This window comes from Centroberyx affinis, unplaced genomic scaffold (genome assembly GCF_046629955.1).
Source record: "Centroberyx affinis isolate AG114_WGS23_722 - 3 ecotype Tasmania unplaced genomic scaffold, CSIRO-AGI_Caff_v1 ptg002206l_1, whole genome shotgun sequence".
In the NCBI taxonomy this organism is placed as follows: Eukaryota; Metazoa; Chordata; class Actinopteri; order Beryciformes; family Berycidae; genus Centroberyx; species Centroberyx affinis.
Window position 1 is genome coordinate 168,058 of NW_027280510.1, and position 18,911 is coordinate 186,968.

Sequence of the window (18,911 nt, forward strand, 5' to 3'; positions counted from 1 at the left end):
TTGAATGAAGAGAGTATCTCCATATGAAAAAAGTGCGCCACAAGAAATAGACTTGATAGGGCTTCATATCGGTGAGGAGCAGACAGCAGCCAAGGCAGCGCTCCAAACTGCAGCCAAAAACAAAGCTGCATAGATCATGTGAAGAGGTGTCACTCTGGCCTTAATTACATATTCTGTTCTGCAATATTCAAATCATTCCACTGACGTTTTGGCCCGCAAAGCCAGATTGTAAAGAATATAATGGCTTACGTTCTGATGCAGGCCTTTGTGGGCAAAACGGCAATGAAATGATATTAATTGTGTAGAAAAAATAAATACATTTATATTGTGAGCAGAGTGATGCCTCTTCACTTGATCTGGTGGAGCAGAGCAGTCAGCGAGCACAGGGCCGTTAAACTGTCAATCATGATGAAGAAATTCATGGTAATCAAACGGCAAGATGTCCAGTCAACACTACTGGTCAGGTGCCGATAGAGAGAAAAAATGAAAAAAGAGGATGTGCAGCAAATGAAAGGTATGATATTGCGCCAAGGAGGAATAAATGTGTAAAAAGTTATATAAAGCTATATGACTGTCAACAACAAAAGGTCAATAGCTTTGTTGCCACTGCTTCCAAAAAGCGCAGACACCTCTGTCCGTCAGTTATGTAAAGACAATACTTTGTCTATTTGCCTCAGTGTCCTGTATGCTTGTAAGTATGTAATCTTTCTCTGATATTATTACAGAACTATATTTTCGTCTGTGCTGATTTTTAATATGGCAAGGTAGGTTAGGCTGTTTTGCAGCTAAACTTAAACTTAATTCACCATATTGGATGGCTTGCATCTTGTCTGAAACGTTTCTTTGCATGGCTTTTTGTATGTACTTTATAATTAACATCTTTTCAAGCTAAAGCCAGTCAGAGTTGTAGCAGGGCTTGGAGAAAAAACACCCTTGGCCCTTAAAAAGGACCATTGCACCGCAAAAAATAAATGACTAGAAACCAGAAAATATCAGTGCAGTTAGTTGGAAGGAAATTCAACTAGGCCCATAAAACACTGTAATTCGAAAATGGAAATTACTAAATTATTATTATTGTTATTTGTATCATTATTAATGAGAAACAGATAGATTGGCTGAAAGCCTGCTGTAACCAACACATAAAGTCTGATCTGTCACTTAGCACCTGAGTCATTCTTTCTTTATTTTCAGATAGCCTTTTTAAAAGTTACTAGAAATGAGTATTGCAGAGCTGTTTTTTTGGGGGGGGTTTTTCCTCATCTGGAGCATGCCCCCGGACCCCAGTAGTCAAATCTGTCCCCCCCCAGTGGCCAACTGCTTCCTATGCCCATGAGTTTTTGACATGTTGACACCAGCAATAGCTCATGTTTTGTCACCTAAGGAATGTAATGGCTGGTTTTAGTGTATAATCAGTGTTTTTCTCCACTGTCTGGCAGGTGGTAATGTCCTTATCCTGAACACATGGGGCGACCAGGCTGGGCCTCACATGCAGGCGCTGCACTTCAGCTTCGCAGCGGGGGCCTTTGTGTCGCCGATCATAGCCAAGCTGCTGCACAGCATCACCGCCACCATCACCTCTATCCTCTTCCCGGTCATGTACAAGCTAGCCTCTGCCCCTGGCGGCCAGGTTAGGAAACCCCATGCCAGGGGCCGGCCGGACGCTGATGACAGCGAATACTGCCAGGCGCTGCTGGACTCGGGAGCCGACGACGAGGAGCAGGAAGACAACGAGGACGATGCGGACTTTGAGGTCATTGAGATGGATGACGCCGCCAGTCTCATGAATTCCCCCAACCAGGCGTCCTCTCCCCCTGATGTCACTGGGCTAATGGGGGGCTCCACCACCCCCTCTGTCCCTCTGTCATTGTAGTTAATGTTAGTTACTAATTAAATATAGTTATTGATTCATACTTGGTTCTTGAAATGTTCTTTAGTTCTAATAGTTTTTTCTCACAAATGTCTGAGTTTAATCTCAGAAATTCAGAGTGTTTCTGCACAAATTTCTGAGTTTAATCTCAGAAATTCTGAGTTTTTTCTTTTTTGGCTGTGGTAAAAAAAAAAAGGCCCTACAATGGCCCTAATACTCTTGCGTACATATGTACTCTTTGCTCCATGTTGCATATTGTCCTCATCCTTTATGAGTTACCCAGAATGTTTTCTTATTAAATTGGGTTTTTTTTTTATATGTATGAATTGAGTCTTTTCTATCTGCTACAGGATGTACAGTGTACTATAAGAAATGTAATAATATGTAATAACTATAAACAGGATCCAGCATTTTCAAGACAGTAAAACATTTTTTTTAAATTTTCAGTGACATTCTCGTAATTTATCTCTCCATGCCAACACTACGCTTAAAGCCCCAATCTTTAATTTATCTGACGCACAAGCACCACAGATAATACATCAAATCCTGTGTGTTGGTAAATGACTATAAAGCTTAGGTTCATTCACACAGATTCTTGAAGCATTTAAGAGATTTACTTGTACATGGAAAACAGGCAAATAAAATGATGACAACCAATCTCCTAAGGTGTTTTTTTTTTTTTAGGATAAAATCTTATTAAATGGGGTCAGAGGTCTATTTCTGATCGATTTTGAAGTTCTCGATATGAAAAAGTTATTATTCTCCCAAAACTAGAGGTCGCCATTTCCCCTGAACCTGATGACTGCCACTTCCTGTAACCTGTAACTAACGCGTCAGCTGAACCTGAGAGGAAGAAAAAACGAAGACCGCTCACTCTGCTCCGAGTTCCGAGTACCTAAAATGTCAACGACCACTAGAGTCTGCTCTCCATGAATTGTTAACGGAAAAGCTGCGCGATATGGCCTGCTGTTGCAAATATCGTTCTGTTAAGGACACCTTTGACTTTATGTGTAACAAATTACACCCAAGCTGAAATTACTATTATAACACATAGAGAAAATTTACAGTTTTATGTGATGAGTAGTTTTTGATGAAAAACAACTTTGTTTCAGGTCTATACCAGATTAAACCATACGTACGAAAGCGAGTAATGTTTGCTGCAGTTCGTTTATGGTCGATCTCAACATGTGATGTCATCCCGTTTTTCCACTTATTCTGATGTGACCTGAACGCAGCGTAAACGACTTTTGCAGACTGGAAGATGGGACCTTTTTTTTTTTTTTACTGAGTGATCCATTTCCTCAATAGACGATCTTTGTTATCGCGTTAGCTGAATCCAAGGAATCCAGCCATATACACACACTTGGCATATGGAAGGCTTCCGCGGCTCCTACAGTAGGACCCAAATGTCATTCTCTTCACTGTCCTACTGTTTTCACGATGGGTGACTCAAATTTAACGATTTAGCAGGAGAAATCTCCACGCAAGAGGCGGAAAACGGAGAGTAAACGCGCTATCCATCATATTTAGCTGCGTGTGCGCTTGTTTACTCACCCGTTAACGCCAGTGTGAAGGCGCATCATCATCAGCAGCCATAAAAAAAATAATTTGACAGGTATGTCTGCCTCCACCGCTCGAGACACCGTGGTGAAAAAGAAACACGTCCGTTTTGCTAGCATGGAGGAGGACGACGATAACGACGACCAGGAGGAAGATACCCTGTTTGACAAGAGGAAGGACACCGGGAGAGGGCTGAAGAGCGCGTTAAAGGCGGCCAAGAGGACACCGAAACCGGGCTGCGACGGGGTGGAAATCGTCGGCGGGGGAAGCGGTTATGGAGCCTGCAGCCGTTGGATGGTCACCCTCGCGCTCTGTGCATCGTTCCTGGGATTGGTAACGGGAGTGAACGCTTGAGTGAATGCTTGGGAGTGAACCGCTTGTGTGTTCATGAAGTGACAGTGGCGTTAAAAATGTCGACACCTGTTATCTTAAGAAAATTTCCACCGGCCCTCTAGCTTGTTTAATTCCTCACTAGCTAGAATTTGTGTAGGAGCTAGCTAACGCTAATGAATATATCGGTTTATTGCAACCAAACAGCCACAGCACCAACTGTCCTAACTGTTATATATTCAGATATTCACAACATACACCTGTTGTAGTCTCAACCATATCAATGAAAAGCTGGGTGAGTTTAGAGGGAAGAACAGAAAATTATGAGTTATAGTAAGTAACATTGCTCCTTCGTGGCACGAACAATTATTGACTGCAGATTAATTTAAATTTAAGACATTTTCAGTGTTTTCCTTTCCACGGGCCTTCAGGTCAAGGCAGGTAATTTCACTCTCACTCAGACTGTATGGATTTAGGGCATGAGTTAGGTTAAAGATAGGATTAACGTTAGCCCATATAATTCACTACAGTTAAAACTCTTTATTGCTGAAATTATGCAATTTTCATCTCTTTATAATTCAAACTATATGACTTTTTAATTGGTGATAAAAGGCCCTTTCTGTTTCAGCACCATTCTGACCCATGTGAATTACCTTCACCCAGTCCTACATTACTTACTACTAAGTTGCAAAGAAACTAGATAAATAAAACAAGGCAATCTATGATACCTATACAAAGGCATTGGGCTTACCAACCCTCTAAAAGTCGTTTTCAACAACTCATGTGTGGACAGTCAGTTCCGGAAACACTGCTATATCCTGTACTGACAGGATTTACATGGTTGTAAAACTTGCTCTTCAACCTACCATCAGCGTCCGATTACTGGAATCCATCTGCATACACCTGAACTTCGCTTTCACACATTTTTTCCTTCATTTCCTTAATTTAACCAGGGATTATGTGCTGAAAACACATGCATTTTTTTTCCAGCAACACCCTGCTTCACATTCATTCTGTTTAAAAACACGTAAACATGGGAGCTGCCCATTATGTATAACATAAGAGTATCCAAGGTTGGATTTTTTTCTTTAAGCTGGAGGAGAGCATGTCATTCCCTTCCCCCACCCAGGTTTTCCCAGCTTGGATTTGAACCAGCAACCCTCCACTTGTAAGCTCACTTCTTTTACCATTACCCTACTGAAACTATATGCAGCCTAAAGGTGTTTGATTCCCTGTGTTTTTTTTTTCCAGGGGATGAGCATCTCTGTTCTCGGCCCCACGTTTGAGGACCTCGCTGTGAATGTTAACAAGAACATCAGCAACATCTCCTACATCTTCGTCGGCCGCTCTGCAGGATACATCGGCGGCTCCCTGTTGGGAGGCATCCTCTTCGACTGCATGAACCCCCATCTCCTGCTGGGTAAAACCCTTTGTCTGACACACGTACAGATGTGGCTGTGGTAGAAGTCTTGCTTTTTACTGCAAGTGCTGCAGTCACTGCTCTGCCTCTGAGAGTAAATGTTCGGCCATGAGAAGGCATGTGGAAGCTGTGGTAGCGAGTAGCAGAATAGATGCATGATTGGGGACTTCTACGATTGCAATAGTTGCAGGCTTAACAGGAAGTAGATAATCAGTTAATTCATTGCTAGTTCATGAATAAATAGAGGCCTGTTATGGAAATTTTGGAGCGTGGTTTGGATGAATGGCAACAAAAGGAAACATAAAAACGTTATAGCCTCTTTTTTTCTTGACAAACAAAGAAAACTGCAATTTTTTTGCAATGGTAGGATGTCCAAATGGTGCAGTAAAAGGGGGAAATAAGATCAGGGAGGAATAAGTGACAATGTCAGTCTTCCTACATGTTGGCGTGCCCCTCGTAACCTTTGGTAACCACTAGCCACAAAACATATATCCACTAGGCTAATTATTGTACTACAAAATACCATCTCTGTGAATGTTTAATGTGTGTTGAGCTGGCAATCTTGATTCACTTTGACTCTTTGGACCTACGTATTTCTATCAGAGTAAAAATGTCCTCCTCTGCTGTCTCTCTCTCTTTTCTCAGGGTTTTCGATGGTGCTCACAGCATTTGGAATGTGTGCTATCCCGTTCTGTAAGCAGGCTCTGCTCCTCACTGGGCTCATGTCCAGCATTGGGATGTCTATGGGTGTCCTGGACACAGGTAACACAATACTTTGTCGAAAAAGCAAAAAAAGCGAGCAAAGTGTGCTTCAACAGTGTCAAAACATGTAACTAGTGGTGCTCTTTGGAAACGGGGGTAACAAAGTACTCACAGAAAAAAAACAGAGTCTATGGTCGTAGCAGTTTTTAACATGTTCAAGCCCATATGTCAATCAGGAGAGACTAGGTTGAATGCTCAAATGAAAAACTTTATTCAGAAGCGAAATATGATGGAAACTTTGATAAAAGCTCCATGGATGAACTCTTCCCATTCATGAAGTTAGGAGTACATCCGTGGATGGACGTAGGAATTAGGAAGTCCCCCCGGGGAGTTCCTCTGGAGCCTGGACATTGGTGGTGATGGGGTGGTGATGGGGTGGAGGAGGGCCGAAGGTAGGCACAGCGACTGGAATGACAGCAGCATACAGCATAGATCTGAGAGAAAGAAGCACAATAGCGTAGTACAGTGGTTCTCAAAGTAGGGTCCAGGGACCCCCAGGGGTCCTTGAGGGGGTTCCAGGGGGTCCCCAGCAAAAAGGGGAATCATTTATTTTCACTTTAATTCCATCCATAAGTAACACAATGACAGAATGTATGACTATTTTGGTCATGGGTTTCATACACTTTCTGTAATAAAACATCTAAAGGCAAAAATCTTATCAGATGGAGGTCCGTGGTCTAATTTGTGTCAGTTTAGGGGTCCTTGACGTGAAAAAGTTTGAGAACCACTGGCGTAATAGGTGACATGTTTATACTCCCATCACTTAGACCAGTGGTTCTCAACGTGGGGTCCGGGGACCACCAGGGGTCCTTGAGGGGGTTCCAGGGGGTCCCCAGTAAATTTATGAATTGTTAAACTTCACCATTATTTCATTTACAGGAAGTCAACACAATTAGAGAATGTAGAAGAATGACTGTTTTGATCATAGTTTCACCGTTATCTCTCTACCTACAATACAGATAGTCATGGAGTTCTGGACAAAATCATATCTAACAATAAAAATAGTCTCAGATTTGGGTTTGAGAGACAGAATCTCATTAAATGGGGGTCCGTGGCTCTCATGTGGACTAAATTAGGGGTCCTCAATATGAAAAAGGTTGAGAATCACTAACTTAGACATTTGGCTCTCTGAAAGAGAGGGGAAGTGACGGCTAACTCTGATTGGTTCTCTGGAAAAAGAGGGAAAGTGTTCACCGACTCTGATTGAGTAAAGAGAACGCATGAATGAATGAATGATATAGGTAGTCTTCCTGATTGAAATTGCGTAATACTTCACTATAAAGCTTGTGTGTAAAATTGGACCCTGTCACTGTCTGTCAGACAGCTGGGCAGGACCCATGTTTCACCAAGCTCCTCCCCAATGACTCCAATTTGAGCTAAAACCTCTTATTCAGTAAGTTTATACTGTTTGTCTTGAAGACATTTTGACCTAGCATGTCTTGGAGACGTGCATAAGCAGTCGCCAAGTCCAGCTGTTGTAGCCTTTACTTGTCTAACAGACCACAACTAAGCAACTCATTTGTCTGTAAGATGCTGCACTGATTGGTTAGTTGTTGTCTGTTGAAGCCTACAACAGCTGGAATTGGCGACTTAGCCACCAGGCACTTAACACAGAGACTGTAACTTACTTACCAATGCAAAGTAGCCTACAAGTTCAGCATTGCACTCCTCCAATGCAAGTCCTGCATTGGAGGAGTCATTGGGGAGGAGCTTGGTGAAACATGAGCCCTGCCCTGTCTGACAGACAGTGACGGGGGCTAATTTTATACACAAGCTATTAAAATGGCTTTTTAATGTTTCTGAGTGCTGTGGAAGTCTCCTTTTTCCTGTGAACACTTAGTCCATGTTTTGTACGGTGTCAGTGTCCTGCCGATACCTTGTATCTTCAAAAAGCCAACTTTTCAGGAATTGAGAAAATATGATGAATTTTCCTATCGACACCCATGTATTCCAAGAATCATGAAATATGAGATCTCTGCAGGACACCAGCAGTAGCTCATACGGTGTCACCTTAATGGATGTAATGGCTGGTTTTAGTGTATAATCAATGTTTTTCTCCACTGTCTGGCAGGTGGTAATGTCCTTATCCTGAACACATGGGGCGACCAGGCTGGGCCTCACATGCAGGCGCTGCACTTCAGCTTCGCAGCGGGGGCCTTTGTGTCGCCCATCATAGCCAAGCTGCTGTTCGGGCCCGCTGTTCAGTTCAGGCCCGACCGGAACAATAGCACAGAAGCCATACTGACCACCGCCACGCCTCCCGCCACCACAGTGCGAGCCACCAAAGCCCTCGCCACCAAAGCCCTCGCCGCTCACACCATCAGCACCCTCAAGTCCATGTGGGCCTACATCGTCATCGGCTGTTTCGTCCTCGCCGTCTCTCTCCTCTTCTTCATACTCTACTGCCGCGGCAGCGTGTCGCGCGACAAAGCCCGCACGTCGTCGGGGAAGCCCCTGGTGGCCAAACATCACACGGCTCTCATCATGCTGCTCTTCTTCTTCTTCTTCTGCTACGTGGGCGCCGAGGTAGCGTACGGCTCCTTCATCTTCACCTATGCCAAGGACTACGGCCACATGGATCAGCCTCAGGCGGCGGGGCTCAACTCGTTGTTCTGGGGGACGTTCGCCGCCTGCCGGGGGCTTGCCATCTTCTTTGCGGCCTGCATGTATCCGGGCACCATGATCCTGCTCAGCCTGGTAGGCTCCACCCTCTCCTCCCTGCTGCTCTGCCTCTTCAGCAAGGGGACGGTGGCGCTGTGGATCTGCACTGGCCTGTACGGGGCATCCATGGCCACCACCTTCCCCAGTGGCATCTCCTGGGTGGAGCAGTACACCACAGTGACGGGCCACTCGGCCGCCACCTTCGTAGTGGGCGCGGCGCTCGGGGAGATGGTGCTGCCCGCCCTGTTGGGCTTCCTGCTGGGGAAGTTTCCGGATCACCCCCTGCTGATGTACCTGTCTCTCGTCACCGCCACCGTCACCTCTATCCTCTTCCCGGTCATGTACAAGCTAGCCTCCGCTCCCAGCGTCCCGGGCAGGAAACCCCGCGCCAGGGGCCGGCCGGACGCCGACGACAGCGAATACCGTCAGGCGCTGCTGGACTCAGGAGCCAATGACGAGGAGGAGGAGGAGGAGCAGGAGCAGGAAGACAACGAGGCCGACCAGTGGAACGATGCGGACTTTGAGGTCATTGAGATGGACGACGCCGCCAGTCTCATGAATTCACCCAACAAGGCGTCCTCTCCCCCCGATGTCACTGGGCTTACAGGGGCCGCTGCCCCCTCCGCCCCCCCCACCCCCCTCACCACCCAGGCCACAGAGCCCTCGGGTGCAGCCTCTTTCTCAGACACCATCTCCCTGATAGGAGACTCCCCCAGACGCAAACTGCTGCTCTCTCTGGACAGGGAGAAGCGAGACTGAAGCACCCCCCTCCCCCCTCCTATTACTCCTAAGTGCTGTTGAGACATTTCTATATTCTAGAAGAGCCATTCCCTCAGAGAAACCGTCTATGTCGATGTGTTGTCCCGAACTTCTATACGTCCTTCACCCTTCCCTGTTTTATGTACAGACCTGCTGATTTACTGTGCAATGTGTGCAACACTGGCTCCTCTCTCTGAAACACAAGGAAGCAGCTCATCAGCATTGTCTAAAGCACTGAGACAGAGAGTTGCTGAACTATTACACCACAAATTGTTTAAAAGAATATTGTAGTACTTTATTGATTGATCCCCACAAGGATTCCCCTTTTTCTTGCCCCCCTCTGAGGGAGGTCAGAGGTCAGCGCCCCTGGAGCTGGTAGGGATTCAGTGCCTTGCTCAAGGACACTTCAGCAGGGAGTTTGCTTGCCGACGTGGAGGCTTGAACCAGTTGAAGGACGGTCACCCTTCTCACTACGCCACCCTGTTGCCAACCCGATCTTTTAATGACGTAATTTAATTTTGCACAGCATTTTTAACTATGGTATTGACTGGATCAGTGGCAGAAAATGTGTGGTGTGATGCTAGTTGTGTCAGATCTGGATGAAGTATGTTTTCGTTTTTGCACTTTTGTAAAGATCAGAATATTTTTGAAATGTTTTTTTCTTTGTTTGGTTTGTTGCGTACTGTAATGTGTCATGTGGCTTGTGGTAATCTAAATCAGATGTGTTGTCACTGTGGTTGATCTTTTTTTTATTGACTCATTGAAAGAAGACATTTTAATACATTGACTTTTTATTATATCAATCTCAAACCTCCACCCACAGCAATGTCCATTAAAAACAAACAAAAAAAAACACCTCCTTCATATTTTTTTTTACATTTATACAAATACACAGATCCTGTGTACCGCTGTATGGGAATTTGAAGAGCGGATCTTTACATGATTTGATGACAATGTTTTGACACAGAAAAAGCATTAGAAACGTACACATGACCATATGCACAAGGAAATAATAGACTCTTCATGACATAAATTATCAAAATACAGTATTGCAACAGTCCCAGATGTAAAAAACTGAAATCAATCCTCCAGTTCCCACTCTCTGTGGATAGATGCCTCAGAGTATAAAGTGTTAAATCTGCCAAAATGGACATCAATACAATCGAGGTTAAAAGAAACATGAAAAATGGCATCCTAAAACAGAATGCATAAAACAACTGATTTGATCGCATTCATGGCCGGAGCTTTACTTTTTTTCAATACTAATGCACAGTGAGATTTCAGATGGGCGCTATACAACAGCTATTTACAAAAGACTGCAGTCGATATAAAAACAGAGTAAAGTCAATTAGTGGTTTTAATGTAGTCCATCTTAGAATCGTAAGGAGCTTCTTAAAAACCGATGTTCAGACTTCCAAGTCTTGCATTTACAAACTGCTACAGCGCATACATGATATAACGAGTCATCTTTGATTGGACCGCACTTAATGCCATGAGAGGCAGACGAGACAGTCGAGCCGCGTCCTCTGAAGACGTCAGCTTCACTCACAACCAATAGCAGCTAATGGAGATGGCAGCAAATGAGCATGAAGACAAACACAAGCCCTAGGAGGGAGAAAATCCCCACTCTGCCTCCCCACAGGAGGCCCAAACCAGACAGTCTGCACACGCAGAAAAATACTTGTATAACAAATAACAATTACAAGACAAAATGAAAACCCAACAGGGTTCAATCAAAGCACCATTTAAACAATTACAACTGAAAGGACAATCAAACACTGAGATGGGGGGAACAGCGATTAGCACCAAATCAGCAGGGAGCTCCGGGCGGCGGCCGGGGTTCAGAACTGCTCCAGCAGCTGTCGGAGGTAGGGCGCCTTGGAGAGTTGCCGGTTGACCCGGGACAGCTTGTAGAGAACGGGACAGTCCAGAGACACACAGGGAACCTGCCGCTCCGCACTGCCACTGCAGTTCCTACAGATCTGGAGACGCAGACAGACAGACAGATATGGAGATGAGGCTCAGGCAGAAATATTATGCCCTTGAGGCAGCGCTAGAGTGTCGCAGAGTGCCTCCCTGTCTGCCAGGTTTTTTTTTTAGTACTTTATTGTTTATTGAGACAGTAGCAAAGCTGAGAGGGACAAGCTGAGTCAGGGAAGAGCAGGAGAAAATATTCTGGGGAGATTCAATCATACGAGGCTGGCTGGTTTCATGTGGTTTGAGAAACGATTTAATCTATCTCTAACCCTACCTGCCACAACTCTCTCTATCACAGATAAGAGTTAAAATATTCAGATAAAGCGTCATTAGCTTGGCATGCCCTGCTGAGTGGGTCGAAGGTCAGTATGAACAAAGACCAGGAATCACATATTGTTACAAGATTTAACTCCCTCTTTACCTCTTTCACAGACAGAGACTGACTACAGACCCACACCTTAAAGTCCACTATCTCCCGCTGTGGCCAGAGAGAGTTGAGTGATGGCCAAGAACAAATCCTGGAAGAACTTCCTCTTCTGTCTTCCTCACTACTTTCCTACTGTCTGAATCAAGAATGAGAAACACAAAGGATGAGTGAACCTTAAACTCCCCTTTAAAATGTCCGCTCCCTCTGATGACCTTCCCATTTTGGTATTTAGTATAGTAAAAGTATATAGTAGTATAGTATGAACACAAAAGCATTCAAGCCCCTTTCCCTCCTTTTCCATTCAAATCTCCACATTACAGTTAAAAGGACAAGAAGCAGTCAGTGTTAAAGGTGCGACATATAGTATTTTCTGTTTCTCAAAATGAAGACCGCATTTCCCATAAACCCTAAACACTGCCAGGCGTCGCTCTGTGTGTGTTTGTTTTAAAGTGCAAGAAGGATAAGAGGCGATAACAGTGAATTTGCATTCCATCAAGATAAGCTAACAGGAAGATGAAACCATGCATTTAGAGTAGTGAAACTGGAATAAAGTTGTGTATCACTGGCACAGTGAACCGGTTCTTCTTGTGTGCTGTAAAGAAATCTCCCAAAAGGGTGTGACCAAGTCAACTTTGCTCGATGCCGCGGTCAGTCTCAAGTCTAAATGTAAATTACCAAGTCTAGTCCAAGTCATTAATGTCAAGTCTCAAGTCTAAATGTAGAACACAAAGTCAGAACGTCAGAACAAATCAAGAGTCCAGTATCAAATTAATATCTTAAAGAAAACTAAATATCTAGGACTTTTCAATGCAATATGGTTTTAATAGGATAAAAACTTGGTAAGAGCATCATGAGTTTGATTTCTATAATCAGTTTCAACTTCAATAAATTCAATCATTCCATACAAATTCAGAAAACAGAATTTAAATTCAGTCGTCTGCTGGAACAAATCTCATCACTTTCAATCTAAGTCATTTACACAAACACAAGATCTCAAGTCAAGACTTTAGAAACCTTTTCAAGTCATCAGAGCACAAGTCAAAGTCAAGTCCCAAGTCACCAGAAACCAAGTCTAGTCAAATCTCAAGTATTCTCTACGTGTATCAAGTCAAGTTTCAAGCACTTCAAATTGTGACTCAAGTCTGACTCGAATCCAAGTCATGTGATTCGTGTGCCTCTGCTGTAAATAGAAATCACAGAGCAGCAAAGAGGCAGCCAGTCTTTTTGGCAATAATCTTTTCTAACCCTAACCCAAAAATATCCCCTTAGCCGAGTTACCACCCTGCTTCTCACCCCCAACCCCCCCCCCTCACCTTTAGCAGTTGGTCCTGCTGACTCTCCCACTGCCGCATGTCCTGGTAGAGGGTGACGGCCACGCGCTGCGGCTCGGCGCGGCACCGTGCGCACACGCCCAGCTGGGTCAGCTCGTCGCACACGGGGCAGTGCAGCGTGGTGAAGTACTGGGAAATGGTTCCCTTCCTGCCCACTTCCTCTCCTCCCAACGCTGTGGAGCAGGACGCCTTCTGGATCTGGGTGCAGAGGAATGAGATGTGTTTTAGAACCATTACAACCAATACTAGATCTCAACATTTCTCTTATAACTTGCCCCCTCCTCAGAGAGGTGAGAGGTCAGAGGTCAGGCTCAGCTGCAGAACAGCAGCCCTGGAGCTGGTAGGGATTCAGTGTCTTGCTCAAGGACACTTAACGGGGAAGGCCACCCATTTTAAGAATTCACATGTTATTTCTGTGTCCCAGGACAGTTCAGTCAGTGTCTGTGAACTTGTACAACTCTTTCCTAAAGCTAGACATCAGAGAGAAAACCCTTGAATTTGTGATGTCACTGGGATGTAAAATCAGAGGCTGCTCAATGGGACTTGAGTTGTCAAAATGAAGTTCATATTCTAGGATTGATGTGTATGAAACAGAACTTAAACCTCATTTGGGTGCAAAAATTCACACAAAAATCTTATGGATCAACAAAGTCAGGGTCCCATTCATTGTCAATGGAGCAGTGCCAGCTCCTACCTCCCAGTGACATCACAAATTCAAGGGTCAGTTCTAGCTTTAGGAAAGAAAGGTGCATGTTCACAAGTATTGACTGAACTGTCCTGGGGCACAGGAGAAACATAAGTAATCCTTAAAATGGGTGGCATTTTCCCCTTTAAGCAGGGTGGGTGCTTACTGACAGAGGGGCTTGAATCCGGGTGCTCCAGTTGAAGCGCAGTGCGACCCGACTGTCCGCTCCCATTTATATCAGAAGCTTATCGTACTTTTCTAAGTGTAAGGCTTCTGACTGAAGTGCAATCTCATCCACTGGAGGCTCAGTGCAAATTAACGATATGCTTTGAATTCCAATCGCTCTCCTGTGCAAGTTTTCAACTCTCAATCAAAATGAAGAACATTGCTGAACACTCACAGCTCTGATGCAACACATTTTATTATCCAAAACCAAAATTTTGCCTCTCGAAATGTTGGTTTTGGGCAATCGGAGCTATACAAGTGTGCATCGACGTTCTTCATTTTGATTAATTCTGCTCCTGTCAGCCAGCAGCACCTCAGCAATACTGGTGTGTGTTTCCACATCTGATTAAGTTTTCAGCTCTACCACCAGGTGGCGTCTGTGCTCCGTCAAAAGAGAACAAGTGGATTCAATGTTCACACAAAGACCCAGGCAGCACCACCACAATTTGACGAGTCTCATTCGATTCCCAGCAGGAAGCAGAGAATATTTTCTCTTCGTCCTTTGTTCTCTCCCCACTAAATAGTAGACACAGAGATTTCTCACAACCTTGTGACAGTCTGGTTATTACTTTGGCGGAGATGGAAGCAGAGAGCCAATGTTTTCTCTCTCTCACTTTAACTGCAAGCTCATCACTCACTTATCACTCAGTATAGAAGTTAATTAATTAGTAATTAATTCCCCAAAGTCATGCTTAGGTCCTCATTTATTCCCCAGGTGTTTCTGTTACCTCCTCGTTTCTATTTTTAGTCACGTTGCTCGTTTCTTTTATTCTTAAGCCTGCTGTAAAGCTTTTTATGTGGGCTATATAAACAAAGTTAATTATTATCATCATTGACATGCAAGGCATCTAAAATGCACAGCAGTAAGATATCGATGTATTCACATAACTGCTACAAAACTGCCTTGATTAATGCAAAATTTGCATTCACTAAACTGCCATACAAAGCCAAAGAGATGAGACTGTGTGAGTAGTGAAATTGAGAAGTCGAAGTAAATTATTTAACTTATGGCTGTTTTTTTTCTTGATATGAAATCTAAACCTTTGCCATGACACAAAAGGTAGTTACTGCTATTCACAACTGTAGGGCAATGTAGTCAATCCATTCGATTCTGGCATCCAATTATCTTTGCGCTCGACTGTTCTCCCCCTCGGCGTCACCCTCACCCTGGGGAGCTCCTGGTACCAGGTGAACACGTCCACTCCGATCAGCTGGAACATGCGGGCCAGCGGCGGCAGGATCTGCTTGGTGATGTAGTAGGTGGCGTTGAGGCGCAGGCTGGGGTCCTGAAGCACCTCCATGGGACGACGCACCAGCTGGATGAGCGGCAGGCCGGGCATCCCGTACACGATCACGTAGGGCACCCGCTCGCCGACCCGTGGCTCCAGGCGGCGGTCGTGGGCCATCATACGCCTGGGGGGGGGGGACAGGGACAAAAAGGTTCGTCACCTCAGACCACAAAAGCCTCGACCGGCCTGACCGCAAGTGTCCAGAGTTGGACTTCAGCATTGTGTTTGCCTTGTGCTCTAATGCACAAGGAAATTGGCCCTTTCACTGTAAATGACAAAGTAATTACTGTGAAAGCCCATTTATTGTGAAATATTTACAGAACACACACATTTTATAATAAAAACAGCAACATCAACAGTCAATGTGCCTGGTTCTTTGTGTGGTGAGGCTGGATTGATAAATGGACAAGATAAATTGCGGTATCTCTCATGAATGAGGCTGAATATTTCCCTCTTAACCATGCCTCTGAAATCAGATTTTTCCGCCCATTAAGGGCTGGGTTGCTAAGCAACAGACTCAGGTACTGTACACGCAGGCTAGTGCTGCCAGACAATGAGCATTGTGGGGAAGGAGTAATTGGATTCACACTGTGTACTGTAACCGTAGTTGACAGCAAGGTCTTTCTCTCTCACTCCCCCTCTCTTTCTGTGTCTATCTCTCTCATGAGCACGCACACACACACACACACCCTCTGTCAACAAACACAAATTCATCCAAGGAAAACTAAGGACTTCCTCTGTGTTTTTGTGCATACTTGGCCATTTCTCTGCATGTGGCTTGTCTGCAAATGCCCACTGACAATGTGCTGTGACACATGCAGACAAATGGAAACACGGGTGCACACACACACACACACACACACACACACAGTTTTAACGTACCTGGTGAGCTCCAGCGCAGGGACGCAGGCTCCGGGCCTGTAGGAGCCACTGCCTCTGTACTCCTTAGCGAAGGTCAGGTCCTGCATGCTGGCCCCGCCCTCCACAACCTTCACACACTGACGCTGCACAAACTGCTTCACCTGGCTGATGTCGCGCGTCTCGAACAGCAGCTTGATGGAACGCTCCAGAATCTGGGGAGAACGCAAAGAGGTATAGATGGATAGATGAATGAATTAGTGGACGAGAGATGAGGGAGTGAGTGAACAGATGAATGGGTGGATGAATGAATGACACAAGTGAATGAATTAATCAATAAGCGAACAGACGAGCGGACGGAAATGAATGCAGGGACACGTGGATGGATGGGTGAATTTTAACAAGAGCACGAATACACGAGGGAACGTGGGGAGACAGACTGTAACTCATCACTCGCTATTACAGCTCATGATATTTAAATGATAAATGGCTCTGAATGACTCAGCAAATGGCAACATAAATGGCAGCATTAACACTGGGACAATTCAGCCCAGACTGTCTATGTCTAGACACAAAAACAGCCATTTCCCTGAGCAGGCAGGGACCTTTTCCCTGATTGACACGTGTTCAGCGGCCTGAGTGAACAAGAGCAGGAAGAAATCTGGCATGGCCATGATTGGTGTAGAGCACACTGAAATGAAGGGAGGGAGGGGGAGGGGGGAGGGGTGAGGAGGGTTTGCCAGTTACCTTGGAAACAGCGGGGCAGCCGTCTCGGCGCACCGTCTCGATCCCCTTGGCATCGAACACGGGCTCCTTTTGGTCCAGGTTCTCGTACATGTAGCCCACGTAGCGCTTCTTTGTCTGCAGCACACAGGGCAGGTACACCTGGGAACACACACACACACACACACACACACACACACACACAGAGCACACGCACACACACACACACACACAGAGCACATGCACACACATCCATACGCAGGGAATTAGACGTATAGATCAGTAACTAACACAAATGTGTGTCTGTGCGTGTGGACTGCAGAGAAAATGTACACACACATCCACATGAAAGTGCACACACACACTGCACTGTGTACAGACAGACGGGTCTCTGTGTCTGAGTGCGTGTGTGTGTGTGTGTGTGGTAAGGGAAGCTGCTGAGTGAACGAAACAGACACACTTCAGCACTGCCACAGTGCCAGAGAGGCTTGCTGCTGTCTAGACCTGTGGTGACTAAGCAGTACCTTCTCAAACTTCAGCTTGACAGGCTTGGGGTTGGTCGCGGTCACTGCCTCTGCGATCTCGTTCCCGATCTTGAAGGCCTGCTCTTTGGTGGCTCCCTTCAGCAATACAAACATACTGCAAGACACACACACACACACACACGCAAACAGCAGCGGTTAGCCCGAGTTCACACTGTTGTTGATGATGAAGTCACCAGGAGTCCAAACATTTCCTATAGAGCTGAGCGACCAGGGAGACTTGGTTGATATGTGGACGGTCAACAAGCTTGTCAGCCAAGAAAAGTCGGCCAAAGCTGAACTTTTCAGTCTTCGGTTTCCCTGCTGATGTGATTTTGTTTCATGAACAAAGTGCAAAATGTACAAGAAGTTGATTATAGCCATTCAAAGCTTCCCAGTTATCTACAACTTTTATCTGAAAGACTACAGGAATAAACGTCTAAAAAACAATGTTTGGAGAATGGTTGGGTTTTTTTTTCTGTTTATTTTCCATTTGCTGCTTAATTAGTGCTTGAGAGCTAGCTATCAAAACAATGTAACGTTATGAAAGGTAATACCAAAGCAGTGAAAAATACACAATTTGACTGTTAGTAGCTGCATGAATCCACTACATAGATGCAATCGGAGCCTCTCACACTGTCCACAATCAGACCAGAGTGACAAGCTGCTTGTAGTGTGAACACAGGGTTAGAGAAAGGAAACATAAATCATTAAAGTGTGTCATTATGAGCATGCATGTGTGATTCCTTCTTGTGTACTGTAGATACTTTAACTTGTATTTCTGCACTGACCTGTGGGTCCCAAAGATGGGACGTGGAAAAAAGCACTGTGACTCAAACTGCTTACCTGTCGGTGTCTCCATACACAACGTGCGCTCCCCATTTCTTGGTGTCGTTGACCAGCTTGATGGCTCTCTCCAGAGTCTCTCTGGCTTTGTGGACGATGCTATCTCCAATCTGAAGACACCAGGAAACCAGGAACGTTAGTGTTGCATGGAGAAACGCCAATGAAAAAGTACTGCAGTACCACATTTGAGAAACAGTGTTACACAAATTTTTCCAGAACTGGCTCTCTGTTTTGTAATGTTTTCACATCATATTTACTAACATAAGCTTACATAAAATTCACACTCTGGAACATACAGCCTTGTACAAAGTATTTTATTTCCACATAGATTAAGTTTCCCTAACATTTTAGCAAGAAACCATGCTCCAGATCATGTAAGATTAGTATGCAAGGATCAGAAAAATATGTCCCAAGTGAAAGACTTGGTGAAGTTTTTATTACTCCTCTTCAAAAGAACTTCAAATGGCTATAAACACGGTACTATTTGAACAATGGAATGCATCTTTTAATGCTACCAACACTAGCTGCTGCCCTATGCCTTTATAATACTTTCAATACTGATTATTCTGAATCCTTAGTATCACAGTTATTGTAAGGGTTTTGTGTCACAAGACTTAATAATATTGAAGCATCATGCAAATCTTCTTCTCTCTCTTCCTCACTCAGTGTG

The 18,911-nt window shown here is 44.8% G+C and overlaps 3 protein-coding genes across 5 annotated transcripts in view; 2 read left to right on the top strand and 1 right to left on the bottom strand.

Annotated features, from left to right (window-relative positions):
* The first annotated feature begins 411 nt into the window (after positions 1-411).
* LOC139655206 (sodium-dependent glucose transporter 1-like) lies at positions 412-2,497 on the top strand. The gene is made up of 2 exons (XM_071532554.1): positions 412-514; positions 1,437-2,497. Exons 1-2 carry the CDS (start codon positions 484-486, stop codon positions 1,868-1,870), a joined length of 465 nt encoding a protein of 154 aa, XP_071388655.1. The 5' UTR covers positions 412-483; the 3' UTR covers positions 1,871-2,497.
* Positions 2,498-3,230: 733 nt separating this feature from the next.
* Positions 3,231-10,142, top strand: LOC139655197 (sodium-dependent glucose transporter 1-like). 3 transcript variants are annotated; one of them, XM_071532539.1, is made up of 5 exons: positions 3,231-3,760; positions 5,009-5,177; positions 5,823-5,939; positions 8,011-8,210; positions 8,274-10,142. In XM_071532539.1, exons 1-5 carry the CDS (start codon positions 3,485-3,487, stop codon positions 9,357-9,359), a joined length of 1,848 nt encoding a protein of 615 aa, XP_071388640.1. In that variant the 5' UTR covers positions 3,231-3,484; the 3' UTR covers positions 9,360-10,142. The 3 variants fall into 3 exon arrangements, with proteins under 3 accessions (XP_071388640.1, XP_071388639.1, XP_071388641.1); XM_071532538.1 differs by having other exon boundaries at positions 8,011-10,142; XM_071532540.1 differs by lacking the exon at positions 3,231-3,760 and adding an exon at positions 4,788-4,925 and having other exon boundaries at positions 8,011-10,142.
* Positions 10,143-10,202: 60 nt separating this feature from the next.
* rev3l (REV3 like, DNA directed polymerase zeta catalytic subunit) overlaps positions 10,203-18,911 on the bottom strand; it is a 74,062-nt gene continuing 65,353 nt past the window's right edge. The window contains exons 26-32 of the mRNA XM_071532536.1: positions 18,242-18,351; positions 17,399-17,513; positions 16,899-17,036; positions 16,176-16,366; positions 15,171-15,417; positions 13,077-13,292; positions 10,203-11,341 (exon numbers count right to left, since the gene is read on the bottom strand). Coding sequence (XP_071388637.1) covers positions 11,201-11,341; positions 13,077-13,292; positions 15,171-15,417; positions 16,176-16,366; positions 16,899-17,036; positions 17,399-17,513; positions 18,242-18,351 — 1,158 coding nt within the window. The 3' untranslated portion in view covers positions 10,203-11,200. The remainder of the gene's footprint in view (positions 11,342-13,076; positions 13,293-15,170; positions 15,418-16,175; positions 16,367-16,898; positions 17,037-17,398; positions 17,514-18,241; positions 18,352-18,911) is intronic.

Bases quoted from the DNA above. Each gene is read 5' to 3' on its own strand.
- LOC139655197 (XM_071532538.1), top strand. From the start codon at position 3,485: ATGTCTGCCTCCACCGCTCGAGACACCGTGGTGAAAAAGAAACACGTC. The intron at 3,761-5,008 runs GTAACGGGAGTG...TTTTTTTTCCAG, and splicing joins GTGCATCGTTCCTGGGATTG to GGGATGAGCATCTCTGTTCT. The intron at 5,940-8,010 runs GTAACACAATAC...ACTGTCTGGCAG, and splicing joins TATGGGTGTCCTGGACACAG to GTGGTAATGTCCTTATCCTG.
- LOC139655206 (XM_071532554.1), top strand. From the start codon at position 484: ATGAAAAAAGAGGATGTGCAGCAAATGAAAG. The intron at 515-1,436 runs GTATGATATTGC...ACTGTCTGGCAG, and splicing joins GGATGTGCAGCAAATGAAAG to GTGGTAATGTCCTTATCCTG.